Raw genomic sequence first — 26,404 nt, forward strand, 5'->3', positions numbered from 1 at the left:
AGCTTACAGCACCTGGTATTCCCACGCGGTCTCCCATCCAAGTACTAACCAGGCGCTACTCTGCTTAGCTTCCGAGATCTGACGAGATCGGGATTAACTAGAGAGGTGTGGCCGTAGGCAAGTTTGTCTCCAACACATAGTCCTTTAAAAGCTGTTAACATTTGCAGTCTTTTTTTGTCGACACGTTCATGTTTAAGGAATCTCATTTTATGTTCAAAGGGAACCAGAAATAAACAAATTAAGTAGTTTTTTGAATGGTCAAGAGAGTAGGATAAATGGTGAATTTAACTTTACTTTTCTTCACAGAGAACTCTGACCTTTTCTCACATATTTCTCAAGTGAAAAAGCAGCAGTGTGCTCTGCGATATGGAGAGAGAAGTGAAAAAGCTTACAGCACCTGGTATTCCTAGGGTGTCTCCCATCCAAGTACTAACCAGGCCCGACTCTGCTTAGCTTCCGAGATCGGACGAGATCGGGCTTAACTAGAGAGGTGTGGCCGTAGGCAAGTTTGTCTCCAACACATAGTCCTTTAAAAGCTGTTAAAATTTGCAGTCTTTTTTTGTCAATTGAGGACACGTTCATGTTTAACAAATCTCATTTTATGTTCAAAAGGAACCAGATTTAAACAAATTAAGCAGTTTTTTGAATGGTCAAGAGAGTAGGATAAATGGTGAATTTAACTTTACTTTTCTTCACAGAGAACTCTAACCTGCTTCTCACATATTTCTCAAGTGAAAAAGCAGCAGTGTCCTCTGCGATATGGAGAGAGAAGTGAAAAAGCTTACAGCAATTGGTATTCCCAGGCGGTCTCTGTCACATAAGTGATGAGTGAGACAGGCAGAAGGACAGTCATTTGTACTAAGTGAGTGAGTGAGACAGGCCTACAGACTGTTATGTACTGAGTGAGTGAGTGAAATATAACTGTCACATATCTGATGAGTGAGACAGGCAGAAGGACAGTCATTTGTACTGAGTGAGTGAGTTAGATAGGCATACAGACAGTGTTATGTACTGAGTGAGTGAGACAGAGAGATAGACACAGAGACAGTCATACAGTTAGGTGGAGTGAGTGAGGCAGGCAGGCAGACAGTTAGATGGAGTGAGTGAGTGTGTGAGACAGGCAAAAAGACGTTTTTATGTACTGAGTGAGTGAGTGAAATATAACTGTCACATATGTGATGAGTGAGACAGGCAGACAGACAGTCATTTGTACTGAGTGAGTGCATGAAATATAACTGTCACATAAGTGATTGAGTGAGACAGGCATACAGACAGTGTTATGTACTGAGTGAGTGAGACAGGGAGATAGACACAGAGACAGTCATACAGTTTGGTGGAGTGAGTGAGGCAGGCAGACAGACAGTTATATGTACTGAGTTAGTGAGAGACAGGTAGACAGTTAGATGGAGTGAGGTGTTATTGAACCATCAACATTTTTAAAATAGACCTTGTAGTTACAGACTTGTAGTGTCTTTAGTATCGTTTACAATTTTCGAGAAGAGGCCTAAAAAAAGGCTTAGGAGCTACGGTTATGGGGGTTCAGAGGATTTGTTTGAGAGGTTTTTCGTAGTTTCATCTACATTTAAAGCCTGCAGGCACACAGGTGTTTCTAATCAGCAATGTTGATAAATACACAGACTCAAAGACACACGCGCACATACACTTCTCTCCCTCTATGCGTCTCTCTCATTCAGTCATTCAGGTCTTGGATACTTTTAGAGGACCCCCCCCCCCACACACACACACTTATTCTAATGATACTAATACTTCTACTACTTATAATACTTCTACTACAACTACAGCACAAAAATTCATTTTCTAGTTAAGCTTTTTCCACATTTTTTTTTAATGGGTTTCTCTGGAGAATATTTTCAAATCCTCTGAAACGTTTTCAACTTTCAAATCCTTCTACTTCCTCGTACTTTCAGCTATAGACACCATTTCAACTTTAAAATGTTGAGCTGCAGGGTTAGTCGGTCATTTAAATATAACTGTCACATATGTGATGAGTGAGACAGGCATACAGACAGTGTTGTGTACTGAGTGAGTGAGACAGAGAGATAGACACAGAGACAGTCATACAGTTAGGTGGAGTGAGTGAGGCAGGCAGGCAGACAGACAGTTATATGTACTGAGTGAGTGAGTGAGACAGGCATACAGACGGTTTTATGTGGAGTGAGTGAGTGAAATATAACTGTCACATATGTGATGAGTGAGATAGGCAGAAGGACAGTCATTTGTACTGAGTGAGTGAATGAGACAGGCAACAAGACAGTTTTATATACTGAGTGAGTGAGACAGAGGGATAGACACAGAGACAGTCATACAGTTAGGTGGAGTGAGTGAGTGAGACAGGCAGACAGTTATATGTACTGAGTGAGTGAGTGAGTGAGACAGGCATACAGATGGTTTTATATACTGAGTGAGTGAGTGAAATATAACTGTCACATATGTGATGAGTGAGACAGGCAGATAGACAGTGTTATGTACTGAGTGAGTGAGACAGAGCGATAGATACAGAGACAGTCATACAGTTAGGTGGAGTGAGTGAGGCAGGCAGGCATACAGATGGTGTTATGTACTGAGTGAGTGAGACAGAGAGATATACACGGAGACAGTCATACAGTTAGGTGGAGTAAGTGAGGCAGGCAGGCATACAGACAGTGTTATGTACTCAGTGAGTGAGACAGAAAGATAGACACAGAGACAGTCATACAGTTAGATGGAGTGAGTGAGTGAGACAGGCAGACAGTTATATGTACTGAGTGAGTGAAATATAACTGTCAAATATTTGATGAGTGAGATAGGCAGACAGACAGTCATTTGTACTGAGTGAGTGAGTGAGACAGGCAGACAGTTAGATGGAGTGAGTAAGTTAGACAGGGAGACAGTTATATGTACTGATTGAGTGAGACAGGCAGACAGTTAGGTTGAGTGATTGAGTGAGACAGGCAGACAGTTATATGTACTGAGTGAGTGAGTAAAATATAATTGTCGCATATGTGATGAGTTAGACAGGCACACAGACAGTCATTTGTGTTGAGTGAGTGAAATATAACTGTCACATATATGATGAGTGAGACAGGCTGTCTGTCTGTCAGAGTATTTTAGAGAAAAGGATGCGAACCAGTTTAACAAGTACAGGTTTAATCCAGCTAATCTGTTCACATTCAGATTTTATATTGAGAGGTATCTAATGTACTTAGTTTAACCTTAGTTTAACTTAGAGACACCTGGCTCTCTATAAAGAGACCCAGGTGTCTCTTTATAGCTGGAGACACCTGGGTCCGGTGTCTCCAGCTATAAAGCTCTGCCTTCCTGGCAACATGGTCTCCTCTCCCTTTTCACTACGGGGGAAGCATCGAGGGGACACACTCTTCGCCACCGTGCCGATATTGCTGTTTATATCGAGACAAGCTTCGACTGCCTGAACACAAAACCCAAACTGATCCATACAGAATTTAACTAACACACTAACAGCAGGAACAGCCCATACACAGCTAACATCACTGCAGCCCCGTCCCTCTCACTGCCTAACCAGAACTAGGTAAGCTCCCCCCTAGTCTTCAGGTGCTACTTGTGGTGGGTACTTACGCACTAAAACCCGCAGACCTGGTAAAGCAACAATGAACTGGCCACCCACCTGCAGCCTCGGACGAGACAACTGCTCTAACCACTTTCATCACCACACTATCAGATACTCCCTGAAGAGTCCTCGAGGTGATGACTGTGTGGGTCAAGGACGGAATGTGCACCTCTAGAAGTCTGGCTCCCACCACCGGGTATAACTCACTTCACTTGTGTATAGTGGTGTTATATACATACTTACAGTATATATCTATATATATATTATGTATATATGTATGTATGTATATATATATATATTATATATGTAAATATATATGATATATACGTATATATAGACATGTATTTGTATATTATGATGTATTTATTTATTTATTTAATAATAATAATAATAACAATTTTATAGATTAAGCTGAATAATAGACAGTACACGCAAATAATGAAGTGAAGTGTTCAATATTTGCTTTAAGCATATATGTGTTAATATTTGGTTACAGTGTATTATAACATTGCATTGCTATTTGAGAAAATGGGTTTCAGTAAAACGGTGTCACAAATTGTCTAATATCTTTGATAACTTTGTGTAAGTGAAAGTTTAGAACAGCAATATTTATAATCGAGAGGAACAAGATGAGGCCAAGAAAATCAAGCCATGTTATAATACATAATCTGAGGAATATTACAAATAGTGGATTTTAAATTATATTTTACACGAACATTTTGTTTATTTTGTTGTTGTTTTATGTGTTTTTTGTAAAGCACTTTTTAATGCTGGTTTTAAGTAGTGAGGCAGCTCAGCCTTCACTGAAGAGTCAATGTAGTTCCTCACTCTCACCACTTGATCTCGCTGTCTCTCTATTCTCATTTAGTGCTGTACCTTTATAATGAACGTGAACATTATTACACAGTGTACCCTGAGAGACGAGAACGTTTTTTAATTGAAATAGCTCTCTGCGACATAGAGGCTGAGTGGGCTGGTTATAGTGGGACATACAGGTTGAGTGGACTGGTTATACTGGGACAGAGAGACTTATATAGTGGACTGGTTATACTGGGACAGAGAGGCTGAGTGGACTGGTTATACTGGGACAGAGAGGCTGAGTGGACTGGTTATACTGGGACAGAGAGGTTGAGTGGACTGATTATACTGGGACATAGAGGCTGAGTGGACTGGTTATACTGGGACAGAGAGGCTGAGTGGACTGATTATAATGGGACATAGAGGCTGAGTGGACTGGTTATACTGGGACATAGAGGCTGAGTGGACTGGTTATACTGGGACATAGAGGCTGAGTGGACTGGTTATACTGGGACATAGAGGCTGAGTGGACTGATTATAGTGGGACATAGAGGCTGAGTGGACTGGTTATAGTGGGACATAGAGGCTGAGTGGACTGGTTATACTGGGAAATAGAGGCTGAGTGGACTGGTTATACTGGGAGATAGAGACTGAGTGAACTGGTTATACTGGAACATAGAGGCTGAGTGGACTGGTTATACTGGGAAATAGAGGCTGAGTGGACTGGTTATACTGGGACATAGAGGCTGAGTGGACTGGTTATACTGGGACATAGAGGCTGAGTGGACTGGTTATACTGGGACATAGAGGCTGAGTGGACTGATTATAGTGGGACATAGAGGCTGAGTGGACTGGTTATAGTGGGACATAGAGGCTGAGTGGACTGGTTATACTGGGACATAGAGGCTGAGTGGACTGGTTATAGTGGGACATAGAGGCTGAGTGGACTGTTATAGTGGGACATAGAGGCTGAGTGGACTGGTTATACTGGGACATAGAGGCTGAGTGGACTGATTATAATGGGACATAGAGGCTGAGTGGACTGGTTATACTGGGAGATAGAGGCTGAGTGGACTGGTTATACTGGGACATAGAGGCTGAGTGGACTGATTATAATGGGACATAGAGGCTGAGTGGACTGGTTATACTGGGAGATAGAGACTGAGTGAACTGGTTATACTGGAACATAGAGGCTGAGTGGACTGGTTATACTGGGAAATAGAGGCTGAGTGGACTGGTTATACTGGGACATAGAGGCTGAGTGGACTGGTTATACTGGGACATAGAGGCTGAGTGGACTGGTTATACTGGGACAGAGAGGTTGAGTGGACTGATTATAATGGGACAGAGAGGTTGAGTGGACTGGTTATACTGGGACAGAGAGGCTGAGTGGACTGGTTATACTGGGACATAGAAGCTGAGTGGACTGGTTATACTGGAACATAGAGACTGAGTGGGCTGGTTATAGTGGGACAGAGAGGTTGAGTGGACTGGTTATACTGGGACAGAGAGGCTGAGTGGACTGGTTATACTGGGACTTAGAAGCTGAGTGGACTGGTTATACTGGGACTTAGATGGAAGCCAATCAGAGCAGACTAGGCTTTTTAGGAGGCGAGGCTTAAAGAAACAAGCGCTAAAACGGAGCGTTTCAGACAAAGGGTGATTACAGGTTTATTCAGACAGACAGTATGAGAAAAATCTGTTTTTGAACATTAAAGCATGTAAACATGTTTTAGTAGAAATCCAAAATACAAGTATGTAGCTGAAAATGAGTCAGCTTTAAAGTATGAAAAGTAAAGTAAAATGTTCCTTGTCAGTATTTTACTATTATATATAATGTTTTTGCATTAATATAACTGCAGCATTGTGTATGTTAAATTTTACTGCTGTAGATGTTTTTAACTCCTTTATATCCTGTTGGTTAGTTTAATCTAAAGCAATGCATCATATTCTACGAGATCATCACACGTTTGTAGCATCTGTCCTGTATAACATTGGTTAAAAGTGAAAGTAAATACAAGAACATCAAATTCAGTATTTGTGCTAGAGTAAATGTACTCTATGTACACCACTGGACTGTGTGCGGCAATGTGTCTAATTACAACCTCCTCTGTTGTCTTCATCACCCCCCACTGACTCTCTCTCTCTGTAACAGGGATCAGTGGCAGTGAATGAGCTGCTTGCTGTGTCACCATTAATACCAACAAGAAAAGGGGGAGGTGGGGAGGAGGAGGAGGGAGTCATTTACTCCCACCTCTGTACACCTTCACAGGAATGAGTGAGGGGAGAGAAGGAGGAAAGAACAGAAGAAGAGAATAAGAAGTAAGGAGTGAAACAAAGAGGCAAGGGATCTTCGAGAGAGAGAAGAAGAGGAAGTCACACTTATGAGAGAGAAAAGAGAGAAAGAAGAGGAGATAAACATATGCAGGTCTGAGGTTGGAGAGAAAATAGAGATGAAGGTATCCCTCTTTTTCTTACAGCTCCTCTTGTAGTGGGATTAACTGTCGTTCTCTATGCCGGTTCTTCATCCCTCCATCTGCAGAGGAGGACGTCTTTGGTGAGACCAAAAGTGGAAATCAGGAAGGACGGAAGGCCGAGAGGACGAGAAGAGTTCAGCTCACACTAAAGGGTAAGGACAAACAGTCAGTAGATTTATAGAGGCGCGGTGGCTTTATGCATAATCTCCTTACTGTGTCTGTGTGTGTGTTGAAGGGTATGGTGTATTTTTGCTCTGTGGTCCAGACATATTAGCAGTTAAATATTAGAGGTTTCTCTGGAAGTGTGTAGTGATATGTCAACAATGCAGAGAACAGAGATACAACACACCTTCAACTGATTGCTGTTAGTGATTCAACACTTACTCAAGCAGAAGCAGCACTTAGTATTGCTCGTGTTAATAATAGAAGTTTGCATTATTGTAAGGGATGTGTGTCCATATAATGTAAACACCTGTTTTCCAATCAAAAGTCTGTCGCTTTAAGATTATGACTTGCTTTCTTGATGGGTATCATATTCTGCGACGCTAATAATTCATGAATGAACTGCTTCCAGTTTGTGGCTAATAATAAATTACACTACATGTAACCTCCGGTTCTGCCGAGCGAATCCAATGCTGAAGTATCTTAAAACTTGCATTCTCTCTACTGACCAGCAGGGGACGACTCCTCTGGTTGCATGTACAGTAAGTCACAAAATAAGTCACATTGTATGTCTCTACTTCTCTCTTGATTTATTACCTCAGTAAACATTGTAAACATGAGTTTATGGTCTCAATCTCTAGTTTCAAGTCTTCTTCAATACAGCATGATGTTCATTTAGTAAATTATGGTCCATTTAGAGTCAAATAGACCATAAAGCAGGGTATGCTTTAGGGCGGGCTTACTGTGATTGACAGGTCGCTGCCGCTCCCAGAGACGTATCCGTATCTCTACGTCACTCCTCCACATTCCAAATATGGTCACTTCTGTTCATTGGTTGCGAAAAAACAACAATGCGACCACCGTAATCCAAGATAGCGACTGCAAAATTGCTAAACTCGAGGCTTCTAACAGCCATCCACAAACCAATGAGTGACATCACCATGACTACGTCCACTTCTTATAAACAGTCTATGGTTAATGCCCAACAAGGGGTTCCTCATCAGGAATGAATGGACAACGTGGAGGCCAGAACCATCAAACGTACCACAGAGGTCCAATGAGCTGAAGATCTCAGATGTAGTCTATTGGTTTAGTTTATTAGGAGATACACTGTATTGTGTACCTGTGCTGGTCTGAAGAACATTTTATTGATGGTAGGTTCTCAAAGACATCAATTAATAATCTATTTTTCTACTGATTCTAGTGAGGAAAATAACAAGTTCTCCAAATTTAATGACAGATACATTTTTAACTCCAGAACGGCCCGTTTGGGCATTTTTTTGATCGGACACTACGATCAACAAGACAATAAATGTAACATTTTGATCGTACGTAGGTTTAGGCACGAAAACAATTTGTTTAGTAGTTTGGTATCAGATGATTTGCTTAACTACACTTTCATAATTACTTTTTTTAATTAAACTTTCAGGCTTTTTGATTTTATAATAGGTACAAGGGGTATGAAAATCACACATTTCACAGCAGAAGAAACAGCAACAGTATTGTCTCTGGCAGTTATAATAATTATTATTATTAAAGCTGAATTCATTGATTTTTTTTGGCCTGTGGGTGTAATGGATACAGGTCTGATACTGTCGCTTTAATTGAAACGGTGTGAATGTTTTAGCCAACAGTTGCTTATTTAGACACGGAGAAACAATTGCGATGAAGTCGTGTCAAGTGTAAATGTAATATTCGTTCGTCTTTTAGCTCCGTTTGGGTCTCCATCAACTCCTGATAGAAATATCAGGCTCTTTAGCTGCTAATGTCCCAAAGTCATAGGTAACAAATGTTCCTATTTTAACCCAAACCATGATCTATTTTAAAAAAACTAACCAAGTAGTTTTGTTTTCTAAAGACCAATTAGTTCTGTTTCTCAACAATAACCACATGTTCAAAACTATGACCTTTGGTCACATGTTTATAACTGCCATCATGCAACTGCTTCACAAAGCTAAATAAAACGGTATACTATAGTTTATCTTAATCTTCTCTCACAAACGTTTCTATTTTTCCACTTATCATCCACATTAATTTCATTTTATTTGCCCATATTCCACAAACTTCCAGAAACCAGAAAGTTACTTGTAATCAATTGCCTTTTGTGTACGATATTAGTCCACAGCTGTCCCATTAGAGGGTTTCACTCTGCCAGTCTGCCTCTCCCAGTGGGGGTGGGGTGAGTGGGCAGAGTTAGATTTGGGCTCACAGATTGCGACTTGTAGTGTGGAACATATTGTTCGGGCTAATCAATGAATGTGTTATAAAGTGTGTGTGTGTGTATGCCAGTGGGCTTTCACATTCGCTTCAAGCAGCAATTGGCCAGTTGAAGGTGAGAAAAGAGCCGGGGTTTGAACCCCTCTGTCAACATTGTTGTTTTTTATCCTTTACACATTATTTCTGTCACTATTAATGTGTACGAACAAGTGAAACACTATGAACGGCTTCCAGGAGAGTCTTTAATCTACAGGTATAAAATCTGATATGTATGACAACACACGCACGCACGCACACATACACACACACACACACACACACACACACACACACACACACACACACAGAGGCCATGGCTGCACACAACCTTTGTCCCAGACCTCTGCTGGGGTAATTGGATGCTGAAATATTTATAGGGATTGATTTTGTGTGTGTGTGTGTGTGTGTGAGACAGAGAGAGGCACGTTTGTATTCACGTGTTTGCATTATTTGTGTGTATTTGCGTGCATGTGGTGGTCACTGTTTCAGTTTTTATTATTATTAGACCTTTTTATGACATTTCTTTTCTTTACTGGAGGCTCAACAGAGTGGGAGAGAGAAAGAGAGAGAGTTAGACGCAGCAGGAGATTTCAAGCTAAAATTAAATTCCCTTCTCGGGAGGGTGTTTGTTAAACTATGCTCTGAAATCAGTTGCGCTGGACTTAATGGTATATTTCTGTTAAGAGGAACACCACACTAAATAACTGCAATCAATTTTGCACTGTGCACATGATCTCATAGATTCTTGTTGGTTTATGATGTTAATACAGCAAAATCAAAACAAAAGATTTTGAGCATTTCTAAATTGTTTAAAGTGAGGAGTAAACTATTTTTATGTCCCTTTTATACTTTTGGGGATATATACAAAATGTAATTCTATTCCAATAATCAAATCAAATCAACTTTTATTGACACATGTACACAGCACAGCACATACAGTGAATTTAGCCTCTTTATTTAACCCATCCTAGTATATATCCTAGGAGCAATGGGCAGCTATTACTATACAGCGCCTGGGGAGAAGTGCCTTACTCAAGGGCACCTCGGCAGTACCAAGGAGGCAAATTGGCACCCTGCCAGCTTCCACGCTCCGTATATGGTCCGTGTGGGGAATTGAAGCAGTGACCCTCTATGATAGTGCGAGGAAGGGTGGATGTGACAAATAAATAAAGGACTTTGGTCCACGAGACTTTTGAGTCACTGGTCATGTAATTCGTTGTTCACTGGGTTTGTTGCCTAAACCTGACTTCCTGTGAAGACGGAAGTTTATTTTGAAAAGTATGTAACCAGCGTATATTGACATGCCGTTGCTGACACGTCCAAAACTGATGCTAGAGGGGTATATACAGTGGCAAACCGCCTAAGATTATAGTTTATACTCGCTGTAGTGAAAATGACGTAATCACGGACTTCGTCGTGCACCTCCGAATTTTTATAACTTGGCTCGCGCGATCATTTGACTGTCACAAATAGTTCACAGATAAAAACACTATTTACATGTCTAGACATTATACGAAGAAGGCCAATTCACATTCATTTTGCAGCCAAATCAAATTGTTTGTAGGATATTCAATCATCGTTTCTTCATAATGCATTTAATACTTTACTTTTTTATTAACAGGGATTCTACAAAGGCAATAAAGTAGTCCATGAATATGAGATATGAGTTTACAGATTTTTACAGAATTACAATTCCTCCTCGTCATTGTGGAGGTTGGTGTATGGCTTTTTCGCCAGTTACACCTACAGTCTCTGGGCATATCTCTGAGTTACACATGTTGTCTTTTTCGTTCTTCAAAGAACTACAGTAATAAAGGTTGTTTAATGTCAGTGTTTTGTGACATAATCTTATGGTGGCTGGTGTGTGACAGAGCACCAAACCTGACATTTAAACATCAGCACTTCAAATGGTGTGGTGGTTGGTTGTGTACTGAGAGAAAAGTTCCAGCATGTCTTTATAAGAAACCGTTTGAAGCCAGGTGAAAGCCCTCTGAAAGCCAGCTGTCACTGCTGCCAGGTGTCAAAGGTCAAATGGTCCAATTAAAGCTGGATAATGAGAGAGTAAATAATTTACTGTGGTTAATCCTCATGTACACGCACATGCATTTTGTCACATTGATGAGGATCTGTTGACTGCAATTATTGATTGACCTCATTGACCTCTCAAAGAGAAGCCGAACAAAACATCTAATGAGGTTGAGGTGTCACGGCTGCCATGTGTCAGAAAAGTCAAAGGATCAAACTAAAGCTTCATTAAGGGAGGTTGAATAATTTACTAGGAGACACACACACACACACACACACACACACACACACACACTATAGTGGCTAGAAAGGGTCACGGAGGACGATGTACGATGTGTGATGTGTGATCAGTACAACTCTCAGCCATGTAAACCCACGTGCCTTATCTTTATCTGCAACTGTGCAGAAATGCAGTGTTTAAACAAAATGATTATACATGCAAAGAAAAAGCTGCTTTATTTTGTTTTATTTGAATGTCAACGTCATGAATGAACGCTACAGTCCAATATTCAATAACAGGGTGTTATTTGCCAGGAGCATGGGCGAGCCCCCCCCCCCATATATCTATATTTCTCTGCCGAGTTATTTTTATTCTGATGATTAATGCTACTAAAAATATGTTTAACCTATATCTAAGTATAGCGCAGCAGCATGAGATGCTATAACCTATTTCTTTTTGTGTTGGCAGCATGTTGTGCAACTGCATCTTGTGATTACTAAATAGTGAAGTTAATAAATAAGTGTTTTGGCTCGCCTGGCCAAGCGGCGCTATCTGAAAAGCGGTGCTACTGAAAGGAGTATTTAATTCTGGCATGTTAAATTAGCATTTAACGTTTTGTTTTGTTATGATCGTATCCCCTATGAGGAAAGGACAAGGAAAAAACTGTGAAAATATTGAGTCACTTAATTAATTACATCAAAAAAATCAATTAAAATGTTCCTGCAAATGCAGTGGTTTGAGGTTCCGTTTGATTAACGATCACAAGTCCACTCCAACAGCTGCAAAACATCATAGTCTATATAGGTATAGGCCCCACTGTGGTTTGTGATTTATTTTCAGGAATAACAACGTTTCAAAAACATTGTAATAGTGCTGTGTCAGTAAGACTGCCCCGAATATTTTGAACTTTCATCCATGACCTTGTCATTCGAATTCTTATTTAAACATTTGAATGCTGCTCACGGTTGCTCTTTCTTGGACTTTTGTTCCTTTCATGTCTTTTATGTGTGTGTGTGTGTGTGTGTGTGTCTGTGTGTGTGTGTGTTACCTACAGCGCTTTACATGGATCCGATTAGCAGACTCGGCACAACTATTTAATTTACTCTGAAACCAAGAGCATTTTAACAAGCCCCGTTTTTATGTGTCTGCTGCTCCTTTGAACATGTTTATAGGTAAAACAACACCTGAGTGTGTGTGTGTGTGTGTGTGTGTGTGTATGCCTCTTCTCACACACAAGAAAAGAAAAAAAGTAGGGAGTCCTGGTCATCCCTACTTTTTTTCTTTTCTTTTCTTATTGTTGAATTTATATATATTGTTGCTGCATGCAATTGAATGTAAGATGTGAAAGTCTTCCTGTAGGAGTACACAGTAATTAATGATCTTTAAGAATTGATTCATTCTCTCCGTCTTTCTCAGCGTTCACAGGTGACTGCTGATGTCCAATCATAAGGACACAAACTGGAACCATGGTCATTCTACAGCAGGTAAACACACACACACACACACACACACACACACGTTGACACATAGTTGAACTTTTTCTTAAGCATGCCCACTGGTCATTAGGAATCAGCTGCTCATTATGCTGCATTGTTTCCACCGAACCATCTTTGTAGTCAAACACACGCGTGCACACACACTCATACGTAAACAGGAAGCTGAGTGCATTTGCATGTGTGTGCACTTGTGTGTGTATGCATTTGTGTGTGTGTGCAAGCATGCGTTGACTTCAATGCGTTGCTGAACTTGTCAGCCTTTCTGATCGACTAATCAGCTCTGACAGCGCTCCCCCGCTGTGGAGCCCCAAATGGGACGAGCCAATAGAACAAGCAAACACACACACACACACACACACACAGATCAGCCCCTCACCCCTCTATGTGGATGTTCATCACACACACTCTGACCTCTATCCAAACTGTTCAGGTGTAATCAAACTCTGCTGCCACCGGATCACACAAAGGATTATTTATTGTTTTTGTACGAGAGAAGAAGAAGAAGAAGACAACGATTGTGGATGATATTTGATATTCTCTTTTGTGGCTCATTTTGGAATTTAGCTTGAAAAAGTTAAGCATTTTCTTTTACAAAATGAAAGATTGTCTAAATATGCTCCTGCTCCATTTCTAACGGTTTCCTCTTCATTTAGATTGTTTTGACCGCCGAGCCATAGACATTCTGCATTGGAAGTCTAACGTATTTTAGGATGTCTCAGTGGATCTTTAAAAATATATAGATAACAACTATGCTTGGGAGACCAGTTGTTCCCAATTTACAACATAACATCGACCGATCGACACATCAGAACAAGAAAGAAGAGTTCATTGTTATAGTCGGTGGCCGATCTTAACTAGATGTGGTAACCATGGCAATGAAAATGAACAGGAAGGGATCTGATTGGCCGCTGGAGGACTGGGACGACAAATTACGCCGTCTCAGCTTCAGATACACCACCCTCATCCAGGTAAAAGAATGTAGCTGATTTCATTTTTTGAAAACTTTACAAACACAAAGTATCGGGGCACTCGGGTAGATTTAGACTCGGAGACGACCCCATACTAATGTAGAATGTAAAGTCACCACAGATCCTCGTGCACAGGGTTTTTGATTTGTTTGGGATCCAGTCATACTTATCTTACAACACTTACAACATGTCTTTGGGCTTTTAATAGAACAAGTTTAAACTCTACATGACAAACACGTAAGGAGTGCAGTGTTTGTTTCATTTGTCACCTAACCTCAGTACCGAAACTACGATCTTTTCCTAAACCTAACTAATTACTTTTGTTGCGTAACAACTAAGTTGTTTCCTGTGATGACGGAAGTTTATTTTGGAAAGACTATGTATATCACGAGCAAAAATGGACGTGTGTTGCTGGACTTTCATAGGAAAACGCATACAAATTTAGGAGTTACTTTTTGTAAGACATCATACGAACTGTTGTATGAGGATACGTTGCACACTCAAACACAAAAATGTTAGTTTTTGGGAATACGCCACTGGGCTTGAGCAAGGCATTGGAGTCGATCCCCACACCAGTACCACAGTATGGAACTTTTCACTTGTTATACTGCAGTGAATTGATGAACTGATTGTTTGTCTGGTTTGTTGGAAGACCCCTTTACACCTTGCATTCAAATGTGTATAATGTGAGTGTATAAAGTTGTGATTGATCCTGATTACATTCACACCTGGTCTTAATATGGGTCTCAAGTGTCCACTGGTTCCATTGCTTCCTAAACGGCTTAGTTGTGATATGAATTGCAAAGTATCCATTGTATACTTTCATCAGACCAAATTGAAACCAGATACTTGGTCTCACTCCATCCAAGAGTGCCTTCAATATCTGTTGTGACAATTTGCTTGCTGTGTTTTTTGTTGCTTGTAGCTTAGCTTGCTAACTGGCTATCGGTTGCTTCCTTGTTGGTTTGCAACAGTCGCGCGCAGTTGCGTAACTTTCGCCCACGTAGTTGTTGCTGGTTTGACCTATCGGATCACACTCCGTCCTCAATGCGTTGGGGGTGCATTTACACCTGTACTGTCACGTGGTCCAGCACTGTCCAAAAAGCATTTTATTGCAAAGTGTAAAGGGCCTGGAAGGTGATGAGCCAGAGTTCATGATGGGTTTACAGCAGGCACATTTGAAGTTAAAATCAGAAACTGAAGCTTTAGTTTGCTTTGTTTGTTGAGTTCAAAACAATACAGCAAAAAAAAATAGAATCCACTGAGATGGTGCATTTTTTCATTTCGAAGATCTGCACTGTGGTTTGTTTCAGCTTGTGGTTTTAATAGTGGAACTGAGAGTGCTACCATACCAACAATAATGTTCACACTCACTTTGTTGCACTTGTACAACTTTCAACCCATTAATCCTCCATCCTAACGTTTTTTGAATTAAAAAATATTATAAATGAATTAATGGCATTTAAATGATGCATTTATATCTTTAATTAGTATTCAAAGCAACAACCATGCATCCATCCATAAGGTTATATAAAAAAGTAAAGAAATAAATACAAATTAAATATCATGTTAATCAATGACTTTGGGAGACACTGCATGATACTTTAGTCGTTGTTGTTTTTTCGTATTCACAACAAATCTTATGCCAAGTGATTATACCGACTGTACTTTCAATTACTTTGGAAAACATTTTTTTAAAATATTTCCACAAAGCCTGTTTGTTAGTTGTTTATCTGTTTTGGTTAGTGTTCAGTGCCACGTTAAGTTCCACTGCGATGGAGTGCTGGTATTCATTCATTCAGCAGCTCTCTCTCATTTACTGGACAACCACAATGAGAACTGATGTGTGTGTGTGTGTGTGTGTGTGTGTGTGTGTGTGTGTGTGTGTGTGTGTGTGTGTGTGTGTGTGTGTGTGTGTATTTGATTTTAAACAATCAGTAACAGTAGACTATATGGGGCTGCATAAATAACCAAGTAGCTTTACTCAACTATTTTTAAGTACAATTCCGAGGTAATTGTATGTTAATTAAGTATGCGTTCTTGAATAACTGCAGAGAACTAAGAGTTTTCTAAGTGGTGATTCAGAAAGTGTCATAAACCAGCAGAGGGCAGACCCATACCTGAAGAAGACCTCTGAGCTGCAGTCTGCAGTGGTGAGCTGTGGTCTGCAGTCAGTGTACACTTATATAACTTGTACTGAAGGTAGTACACATCAAGAGTCACGAGATACAAAGCTGCAGTTAGAGAGACTTTAGACTGAGCTGAAATGATAGAATCATGAGCCTTGTGTTGTTTTATTGCAGTATATTTTTTACTGGAGTAAAAGATCTGAATCTCCCACCACTATTTCTTTAATAATAATATTTTCCCAGCATTCTTGCTGTAGCTACTGGCTTTGTCCCTTTGCCATCTCCTGTGCAGGCCAAATAGAGACAAAATGTTAATGTTAATTGTCCACTGAAGCGGGGAGGGAGGGAGCTGGTCTCTCTGTGTTTTATGGGCGAGTTCATTCGGCGACAGAGAACCTTTGACTTATCAAAACGATCAATCTAAATGCAAATGAGGTAAAGATGGAAGTGCCGTTATCAATCACATGGCCTTTTAATAGCTGTCTTGTGTCCCCTTGTCTTAAAACGCTCCTAACTCTAAAGTAATTGGATAATCTGCAGTGTTTCCCACAGGATTTTGTGAGACCAGGGAGGGTGAACCTCGGAGGGTGTATAGGTTCACGCTCCCCCGGTAATTAATGGGGTACACTGATCTGAGTTCCAGTGTCCCATAAAGGTCTAAATGTCCCTTTAGAAGTCGTTTTAGTCTTATAGGAACTAATATTTGGAAACACGCCGCTGCACAATGTGTAATAAGTTTTTTAAGTGGTGATAAAAAGTCATAAAGACCGGCAGACCCGTACGAGAAAAAGACCTCTCAGCTGCAGACAATATTGTACTACAAAGCTGCTCTTAGCGAGACTTGAGACTGACCTGAAATGACAGAATCTTATTTCCTGCTTCTTTCTACTTCTGCTCCACTACACTTATCTGACTCTTGTTACTTTGAAGAGTCACATTTTTCACACCAAGCGCATCTGCCTCTGAAAAAGGGCGATTTGTTTAAACTACACAGCAGTGTATGAAGAATTAGTAGCATCAATATGGCAGGGGGATATGGCTTAAATCATTGTCATGATATTTATACGACCATTTTCCAGTAATAATATAAGTCATGATATCAGCAAATGTGTACAGAGTCACAAAAAAAAATAATGTGATTTATTTTTAATGGAATCAATTGTGTTCTGCATTACACACACAATGCATAACAACATTGTTTTGGTTATACATAGGACACAAACAGTGGTGTCCTTGGTGAAAGTCCTGTGCTTGTTTCACCCAACCACCCCTCTTTGGAGCTATATAGTAACTTTCAGCTCGTTGTTTTGAATTCCTGGCATACAACTTTACTATTTTAATTCACTCTCACTTCTCTCATGGTGTTGATTTTCGGCCACAGCAGGCCGCTGTTTTCAGAGACAGAGCTTTATAAAACCCACTGTACTCCACCTGTTCGGCAGCAAACAGCAGACAGCAGTTAGAGACTAGCTGGTGAACGTAGCGGAGCATTTAGATGCTAAAGAGGCCAAAAACAGAGTGAAGAGTGAATGTTGGACTTACAATGTCCAAGGGGCCATTAACATGACTTTGAATGACTGATAATATTGTTCCATATCTGCTGAATGTGTAAATAGGTAACTCTTTGATAACATGTCAACTTAAAAAAAAGGATTTCACATCAGTGTAAAAAAAATCTTCTCCAGGCTGGCAGTTATACATTTAACATTTCCAGTTAATTTGGGAGAAACAGGAGAAAAACTGGGTAATTACAAAAACACGAAACCAAAACCACTTTCAAAGAAGATATATTTGTATTAGTGATAATAGATGTGTAACAGGGACTTATTGAGAGTGATGGGGAAAACATGCCACAAATGCCCCCAAGTGGATTTGAACTGGGAACATCATGGTTCACGGTCGGCGTCTTAACCTGAAACCACTATTTCTGTCTGTCCTCAGTGTGGTTTGCAACCTTTCCACACAGGAGTGACATTAGCAGGCGTAAGTAAATACCCAGCTCATGTCTGGCCTGAATTATTTACCTGAAGAAAGAGATGATGAGCACCCACGCACCCATCCACCGCAGCCAACATGGACATTACATCACTGCCGTCCTGCTAACACTACACCGACGCCTTGGCTCGTCTCGGTCACGTTTGTCCAAAGCACAGAGTGCGTGCTGTTATAGTAGTAGTTGTAGCCATGGTGAAATCCTTTTCTCTGAATCTGTCCTGTAAAAAACCTTTATGTTCACATGTTTAGCAACATGATATAAGAGGTCTAGGAGTTACAATATTGGTAGGGGAGTTTATTGAACAGGCTTGGGTTCATTCATTATTACAGACTTCCATTCAAAACCCACACTATATGGTTGTGTTATAGCTCGTTTCTGCTATGCAAGGATAAATACATGACAGTGCAGTAGGAACCCACATTATTTCTACAAAGAGTAAAGATATATGTAAAGAGAGATTCTTACTTTTAATTTCAAAGTATTGATACCAGCCATCATTGAAAGACATCATCTTTGATTTTCAGAGCAAATATTTTGAGGGAGAAACATATTTAGATATTTTTAAAACTTCCAACGATGCATGGAAAGCATATAACATTTCATGCATGATGGCTTCCCCCAAAACCTGCTAGCCGTAAGCCTGGGAGCTGAAAACAAACCACTCAGTGGGTCATGAATTACTGCGGCCGTCTCCGGGCTTCATCGATCTTCAAACCACTTGTCTATTCACTTTTTTCACTCATTATTTTTAGAGTTTGTAATGTAACCCCCAGATTGGAGCGGTATTGGAGCGGTCAAAGGTCAAGTGTTAGATCAAAACTAGCACTATCATAACTGTATGGCTTTGAGGTGCCATACAGGCATATTTCGCTGTCAAAGGCCTCAAGAATTTTTTTGCCGAAATCTAGCATGTCCACCCGGGCGTCGTGTTTCCTTCACATCGTCTTGCTCAACAGAAACACAAGTCAATCATCACCTTATTGAGTTGAATTGGCTAACATGTTAGCAATCATATCCAGTAGACACAGAGGAACATCATTTATTTGGAGTTGTGCCCACCAGATAAATATAAAGTAAGATGTCTTCTGTTAGTTTTGGTCTCCACTAAGTCCTGAGAAAATGATAGCTGCTAAATAAATAGTGAACCCAAAACAGCAATGGTAAGAAAACCACCAACACATAAGACTGACACTTACTAACAGTCAACATTGGTTTATTTTAGGCATGACAACGATCGTTCCATATCCTTAATTTATTGTAACCATGACAACAAAGGTCTCCTAACATTAACAACTAAGACCTCCTTACACCTCACAACCTTAGTGCAACCCAAATCTTCCCTGTGTCTCAATTCCATGCTACACACTGATTCTAATGGGGTTGAGTGTGTGGTGTGTTCACACTAGAAAAGTGACAACATAAAGTATACTCAAACCCCATAGAATGCATACTAAATAAGTTGATTTACACTATTCTCCCACAATGCAATGCACAGAGGAAATGGAGGAGCTGTTCACGGCTTAGATAAATTGTCGGTGATGGTGAAACAGTTCCCAAGAAAATAAGTATTCAGTTCTTGGGAAAAACATGTTGCTGTCTCTTTGTAAAGTTGAATTGCCTGTAGCTTCCGAAGTTTCAAGTATTGTCTTATTTTCTTATTATAAAATGTCAAATATATAGATATTTTTGTGCACTAATGTATGTAGTACATAGGCCTACTTCATAGTATGTAGCATGGATTTCGGACAAGGCAAGGCAATATAATCAATATATCATATTTCAGCAACAAGGCAATTTAAAGCACTTTACATAAAATATCAAAAGCATAAAGACAAAGTGCAAAAGAAAGACACTATAAAAGTACATTAAATACTGGACTGGGAATTTGTAACATTTTTTAATAATTGTGTTAAGACTGAGGATCTAACTGAACTCTGTCATCTTACCTCACATAAGCACAGGAAAAGCACTTTAAACCGAAGTCAACACCAAAGTGCAGTGTTGTGGGATGGAGAAAGAGATAGAGGAAAAGACATACAGAGGCACAGACACCAAACAGATCCTCTGTGTTAAATAATTCAACATGTGGTTTCTGATAGTTGGCCCTGCTCGCCCCTGTTTGCTGTGTCACAAGCTGTGTGTGTGTGTGTGTGTGTGTGTGTGTGTGTGTGTGTGTGTGCGTGTGACACAGGTGCTTGGTGGTGTAATGTCAGGTGGCTCAGTTTGCCAGATGGAGTATTTACTTAATTAAACCGACATATATGTAACACACACTCAAAAACCATTCATCACACACACACACACACACAACCCGTAGTGACCAACTCGTCTCATGCTACACACAGCTAGCATTCTTACCGTCTCTCTCTCTTCTTTCCGAAGAGGAAGGGAGAGAAACAAAGACAAAAGACAGCAGCATGCTAACACCATCCCAATGACAATGCTAGCACACTGATGTAACACAGGTATAATGTTAACCATGTTCGGTGTTGTTAGTTTAGCGTGTTAACATGCTAACATTTGCTAATTTGCAGTAAACAAAAAGGACGGCTGAGGCTGATGGGAATGTCACTAGTTTTGCTGGTATTTTGTCCAAAATTCAATACGGGACAACACATAGTTTTGGCAAGATTATTATACTGGATTAAAGGTCAGGGGATCAAAGTTATTACAGTTCATCCTCAGGGGACCACGAATGTGTGAACCAAATGTCACAGCAATCCATCCAACAGTTAAAAAAATCTAAATCTGTTGGTAGTGATGGAAAAGCTGTCAGACAAATGGAGTAAAATATACAATATTTGCATCTGAGATGTAGTGAGGTATAAGTATAAGTTGCATTAAAGGGAAATACTAAAGAAGTACAAGTACCGCGGAAGTGTTCTTTCTACTTCCTAGTACTGTAGGCCTATTTGAGTAAAAAAAGTTCCAACACTTCCTGCTGGTGACGCCCGAGGAAAGTAGATAGTAGAAATGTGTCCTCTGGGACCTGAACGTCAAGATGATCTAATAGTTGACAAAGATATTTCAGTCTTGACCAAAGTGTGGACAAACACACACACTGTGGAAGCAGCTCATCAGGCATTTCATATTTTCTACCTCACCATTGGTCAGGAAAAATGACAGCATAATTACAATTTGTTGAAATGCCTAAAATAAAAACATATATTTACAATTTATTACATGACAAGAATATTTAGTGGTTGTGTGAGTTATGACTCAGAAGTAGAGTGACGTTTTTTAGCGCTGTAAACCGAGGAGGTCAGGGCGAATTAATTGCGCGGTGTTCACCATTTTTGTAATTTGTTCTTGAATATATGCTGACCCCTGGTCGCCCCGCTTTGATAAGTGGCTGACACCTAGAAACGTCCCAAACGCAGCAAAATGAATACAAAAGTGAAGGCAGAGGGCAGGGTCTCAGATTCAGACACCGCCACACACTTCTAGTGAGTCATGATTAAGAGGGATAATTTTTATATGAGCCTATACATTTTCTTTCTGGCTATTGTTCCTTTAAACATTATAATTCACAAAATGCTACAAATAATTACATAGACAGACCATCTTGTGATGGGATCACACTAGCCACACTAGCCACATGGCTCTAGGCATAGTGATCTCGATCTGTCTGTCAGTCTAACATACCGATGTTGAATACACTTATTGTAAGTCGCTTTGGATAAAAGCGTCTGCTAAATGACTGTAATGTAATGTAATGTAATATCGTAAATATCTCAACCATTGGATGGATTACCATGAAATGTTGTACATTCATAACCCCCTCAGGAGAAGGTAACGCAAGGTTCTAAACTTTTAGTTTTATTAGATTGCATTAGTAGTATACTAATATTGTCCTGAATGTTTCTCAGTCTGAAAATACAAACAATTTACCCTGCATAACTTGCAGAATTGACATTGCAGTAAGAGTCTGCGGTGTATCTATCTGTACAGAAATCCAACACCGTACGTAGGACACACCTGAGGAGGAAGTGACATCTTATTGCCATTGGTGACAGGGGAGGTTGTGGGAGGGAGGAGGGGTTTCATAAAGTGTGATAGAGAGAGAGAGAGGGAGAGAGAGAGAGAGAGAGAGAGAGAGAGAGAGAGCAGGTCCATTGTCCCAAAAAATGTTGCTGCATTGGAAACTTTAGAGTGATCTGAAAATCAGCAGAAAGGCTAGATGTTGTTAGATGTTTTTAAATGGATTATCTTCAAAGTGGACCAGGAATATACTGAGAGAGATGGGGCTGGAGGTCACAAACCAGGATGTTTGACCCTGTGAGACTATAAGACGTCTGATATTGGACCTTTTTCTTTAAGATGTGATGAATTTAAGCTGTTGAACTATGTCAGCTTTATGAGTTTTACGTGGATATTTGGAAATTGCTCACCCCGTGTGTAGGAAGCGATCATACAGATCAATTCACACACTTTTCCACCTGTGCTTGTGGATATATTTTTTTTCACGTCAGTGTGGACTAGAAGTCTGCTCACATCAGATACCGCTGTCAGTGTGGGAGAGTTTGTTCTGTGCATGCGAAGATGTACAAGCGCCGGGAATATGTGGAACTTTATGAGAAGGATCTGGCCAAATGGGCGCTGCTACGCAACGTCAACACTGTGATGAAACACAGCACGCTGATGCCGGTACGCATACGCAACTGTGTGTGTGTGTGTGAGAGAGAGAGAGAGAGAGCGAGAGAGAGAGAGTGTTTAAGTTTCATGAGTCATAATTGTATGTCTGCTCTCTGTTTCATGCATCAAATATTAATTATATTCCTCTGCGGCCTTGTTGTGAAAGCTTTGTGTGTGTGTGTGTGTGTGTGTGTGTGTGTGTGTGTGTGTGTGTGTGTGTGTGTGTGAGAGAGAGACATGCTGTCTTATCTAATATTGCAGAACCATGTGCTAACATAATTATGCATGAATCACAAGAATGTGGTTTTCTGTTTTGAATCTGTTCGGAGTTACAAATCATAATTGTATATCTGAAAACTGTGTTTAAGTCTTCAATGTACCTGCACACCCGCGTGTGTGTTATTAAAAAAACGTGGCACAAGGGTAACAATTTGTGGCCATGTTTGCGAGCAACAAAAGCAAACTCTATCTCTATTGCACCTTCAAGGAAAAGGTATATATAATAAATAAATATTAAACCAATGGACCTGTGAACAAAGTACTTATAAATAGCCCCACTTCATTCTGCTTCCACATTAAAGTGATTAATGCATCTTATATTAATGCAATTATAATCCAATATTATAATGTATATTATTCTGAAATGAGTCATTCTGCTTGATAAGTACTTGCTGAAAGTGTGACACTCAAAAGTTTGACTGTATTTAAACACCTCTGATGTAGTAACCCTTCTCTTCTGTCTCGACTGTCTTCTGGTTAGATGTCCTACCGGTCCACCTTGGCAAATTCCTGGTACACATTTTGTGTTTTGTACTTTCCAGAAGCTTCTAGTCCAGGCTGGACTGTCTGCCTGGACCAGGAGATCATCCGGGGTTAATTTCACAGTTTTCAGACTGCACCATTTATGTCAAATACTAGAAAGAATTCACTAACCCTGCTGGGTCTTAATGTAACGGCTTAAATAAACAGAGTAGAGGAAGTAAAGGTAAGTAAGACAGTAAGATGAAATGATCTAACCCACTCTGACTTGAGTTAAAAGGGTTCAAATGTCTCCAGACTGCATTAAGCCTGGTCTAGGTGCAGTGTGAAAACGGTTATGATTCAGTTATTGAAACAAATAAACATGGATTCTAATCATGGGTCTGATCAACTTGCATGTCGTACTAAAGGCACCGTTCATTTCCGGTTCTGATTTATCATGCGGTCTTCCTCATTGCTCTTATTCTAACCTTGATTTAAAATTTTGATTCTGTTATTTGTTTTTTTTCCCAGTGATTCAACTCATTTATAATCCCAATCCTAATCCTGAGTTTGAGTTTGATTTTAGATTTTTTTTTTTCAGGGCGACTATGTCTGGTTGGACTTGAAGACTGGTCGGGAGTTTGAGGTGCCGGTAGGTGCGGTGGTCAAACTCTGTGACTCAGGACAGATCCAGGTGCTGGATGACGAAGGAAATGTAAGCGCTGAAACACTCTTTTTTGCTACATTCAGGAGTTTATTTTTTCTGTCTGTGGGAGCATGCAATACTGTAATGCTCCCTATATATACTACTGCAACTGTACTGTATATAGTGCACTATGATAAACCCTCGCCATTCTATTTAATCGTCCCGAATGTGTGTGTGAAATGTACACACCCCTTCCCTTTTCTCCCCCCTCCCCCCCTAGGAGCACTGGATCTCCCCCCAGAATGCCACCAACATCAAGCCAATGCATCCCACCTCCATCCACGGTGTGGAGGACATGATCCGCCTGGGAGACCTCAACGAAGCTGGCATCCTCCGCAACCTGCTTATCAGATACAGAGAAAAGCTCATATATGTGAGTAGTACTGCAGTACTGTTCTAATACTACTGCTGCACACTGATACTGGTCGACTACAACCTGCCAATCAGTAACAGAGAAAAACTCACCAGTCCACCATGAACCCATTTCCACCAGTTATTAACATGCCTCATCTCGGTAATGATATGTGCTGTGTGTTGTTAACCGTAAATATTTTAATACGACATACATTCTGGCAGAGCAGTAGAATTGGTAGAGTTACTGTACTATAGGTGACCTGTTTTTTTAACTTTAAAGTATGTCCAATTTGTACAGATTTCATTTGATATGCGATCACATGGCATTCAGAACACATGTACACCTGCAACAACATGTCATCCAGATACGGATATCAAATCAACACCAGGTGTAAATCTGAGTTATACAGCTCATTTCACCTGAAGAAATGGTAAATACACTGCTGGATTGCTTACTGGTGAAGTTATTGGTAGTAGTTGGAAATGAAAATATTAGTTTTCAGGCTTTCTCCAACGAAACTCATCGAATATAAAAAACAAAAAAACAATCATTCAGAAAAAAAATATATAGGGATAAAATATATCATATATAAAATATAACTAGTATATTCCTGTCAACAGGAATGTAGTTAGTTTATATACATGATGTGAACAGCTAGTAAAACAGTAAGTGTACAAAGGTAAAGTAACAATATAAAGGTAAATCTTGAATAGTTTCTAAAACTAGAAGTGACCTTAGTCCATTCATAATTACCATCACACCAACACTGCTCCTACATTATCTTTATACCTCTTTAAGGACTAGAGCTTTTTAAACCTTTCTCCAGGGCTTATACCTGCTTATTATTGTCGTCTGCTGGTGGCTGTTTTCCTGCCTCTTCATCTCTTCTCTCTGGCCCTACTCCTTCTCCTCTACCTTTTCCCCGTTTCCTCTGAAGACAAACTGTGGTGGCAGGGTAAGTCCGCTCCCGCACGTCAAGCATGGCAGGAGACAGATCCGACCTCAGCTAAAAAGAATGCGCCTAACACGTGTATTTAGTGCACAAACACCTGCACGGCCTCAGAAACAGCAACATGCAGTGTATTTCCTACCGAACTGCATCTGCAAACTTCACACATGTTGCACGTTTTGAATGTTTCATGTCAGCGGTGTTCTGTCTCATAAATTCCTAAAGCCTCTTAAACTTGAAAGTCATTTTATTTGACTTTGCTCTGCACAAACATTGCATCTACATGTTTGTGATCAGTGACCTCCATCGTCACTTATGGCTTACAGCAAAAACTAAATGGGCTCGCAGGGAAAAGGAGCAATGTTTCTGAATCGCTGAAGCTGTGGTGGTGTCATGTTTTACGGTGCTGGTTCTCCCAGAGCTCCAGCCTGGATGCTGCATGTTGATTTTGTTTCCAACATGGCCGCCTGCTCTCTCGTAGCGAACACTGATACGTCCTCATTGTCATCCCTCACCACCTGAGCTACGACACCCTTCCTCCAAGTCTCTCCCCTGACCCTGCTGTGTGAGCAGACAGCACAGAATCTCATGTGTTTGATGCATGTATGATTTATTTGACTTGATGTTCATTCCAAGAATAAAACCATTTAAAACATGCATACAACTGTGCATGCTACTCCAAGTTTGAAGCCCTCGGAACAGGAAGTACATCATTATTTTTATTTCTTTCTTTATTCATTTATTTACTCACAGGGACAATACAAATACAAATTGTCACAGGTGTAATGTATACTGGGGCTGAAGCTAATTTTCAGCCGTTGTCTCCTCGTAGACTTTTAAATTCAGGTGAAAACAAACAAATGAATGAAGTTCTTAAAGCAACAAAACCGATTGAGTGCATGTGT

General features: G+C 40.2%; 1 protein-coding gene across 1 annotated transcript in view; it reads left to right on the plus strand.

Moving 5' to 3' along the window:
- Window positions 1-24,442: 24,442 nt before the first annotated feature.
- myo7aa (myosin VIIAa) overlaps window positions 24,443-26,404 on the plus strand; it is a gene marked incomplete at its 3' end in the record, with an annotated part of 63,473 nt that continues 61,511 nt past the window's right edge. Inside the window, exon 1 of the mRNA XM_079165603.1 lies at window positions 24,443-24,568. Within this exon, the coding sequence (XP_079021729.1) occupies window positions 24,458-24,568 (111 nt within the window). The 5' untranslated portion in view covers window positions 24,443-24,457. The remainder of the gene's footprint in view (window positions 24,569-26,404) is intronic.

Source organism: Pholis gunnellus (genome assembly GCF_910591455.1).
Source record: "Pholis gunnellus genome assembly, chromosome: 9".
In the NCBI taxonomy this organism is placed as follows: domain Eukaryota; kingdom Metazoa; phylum Chordata; class Actinopteri; order Perciformes; family Pholidae; genus Pholis; species Pholis gunnellus.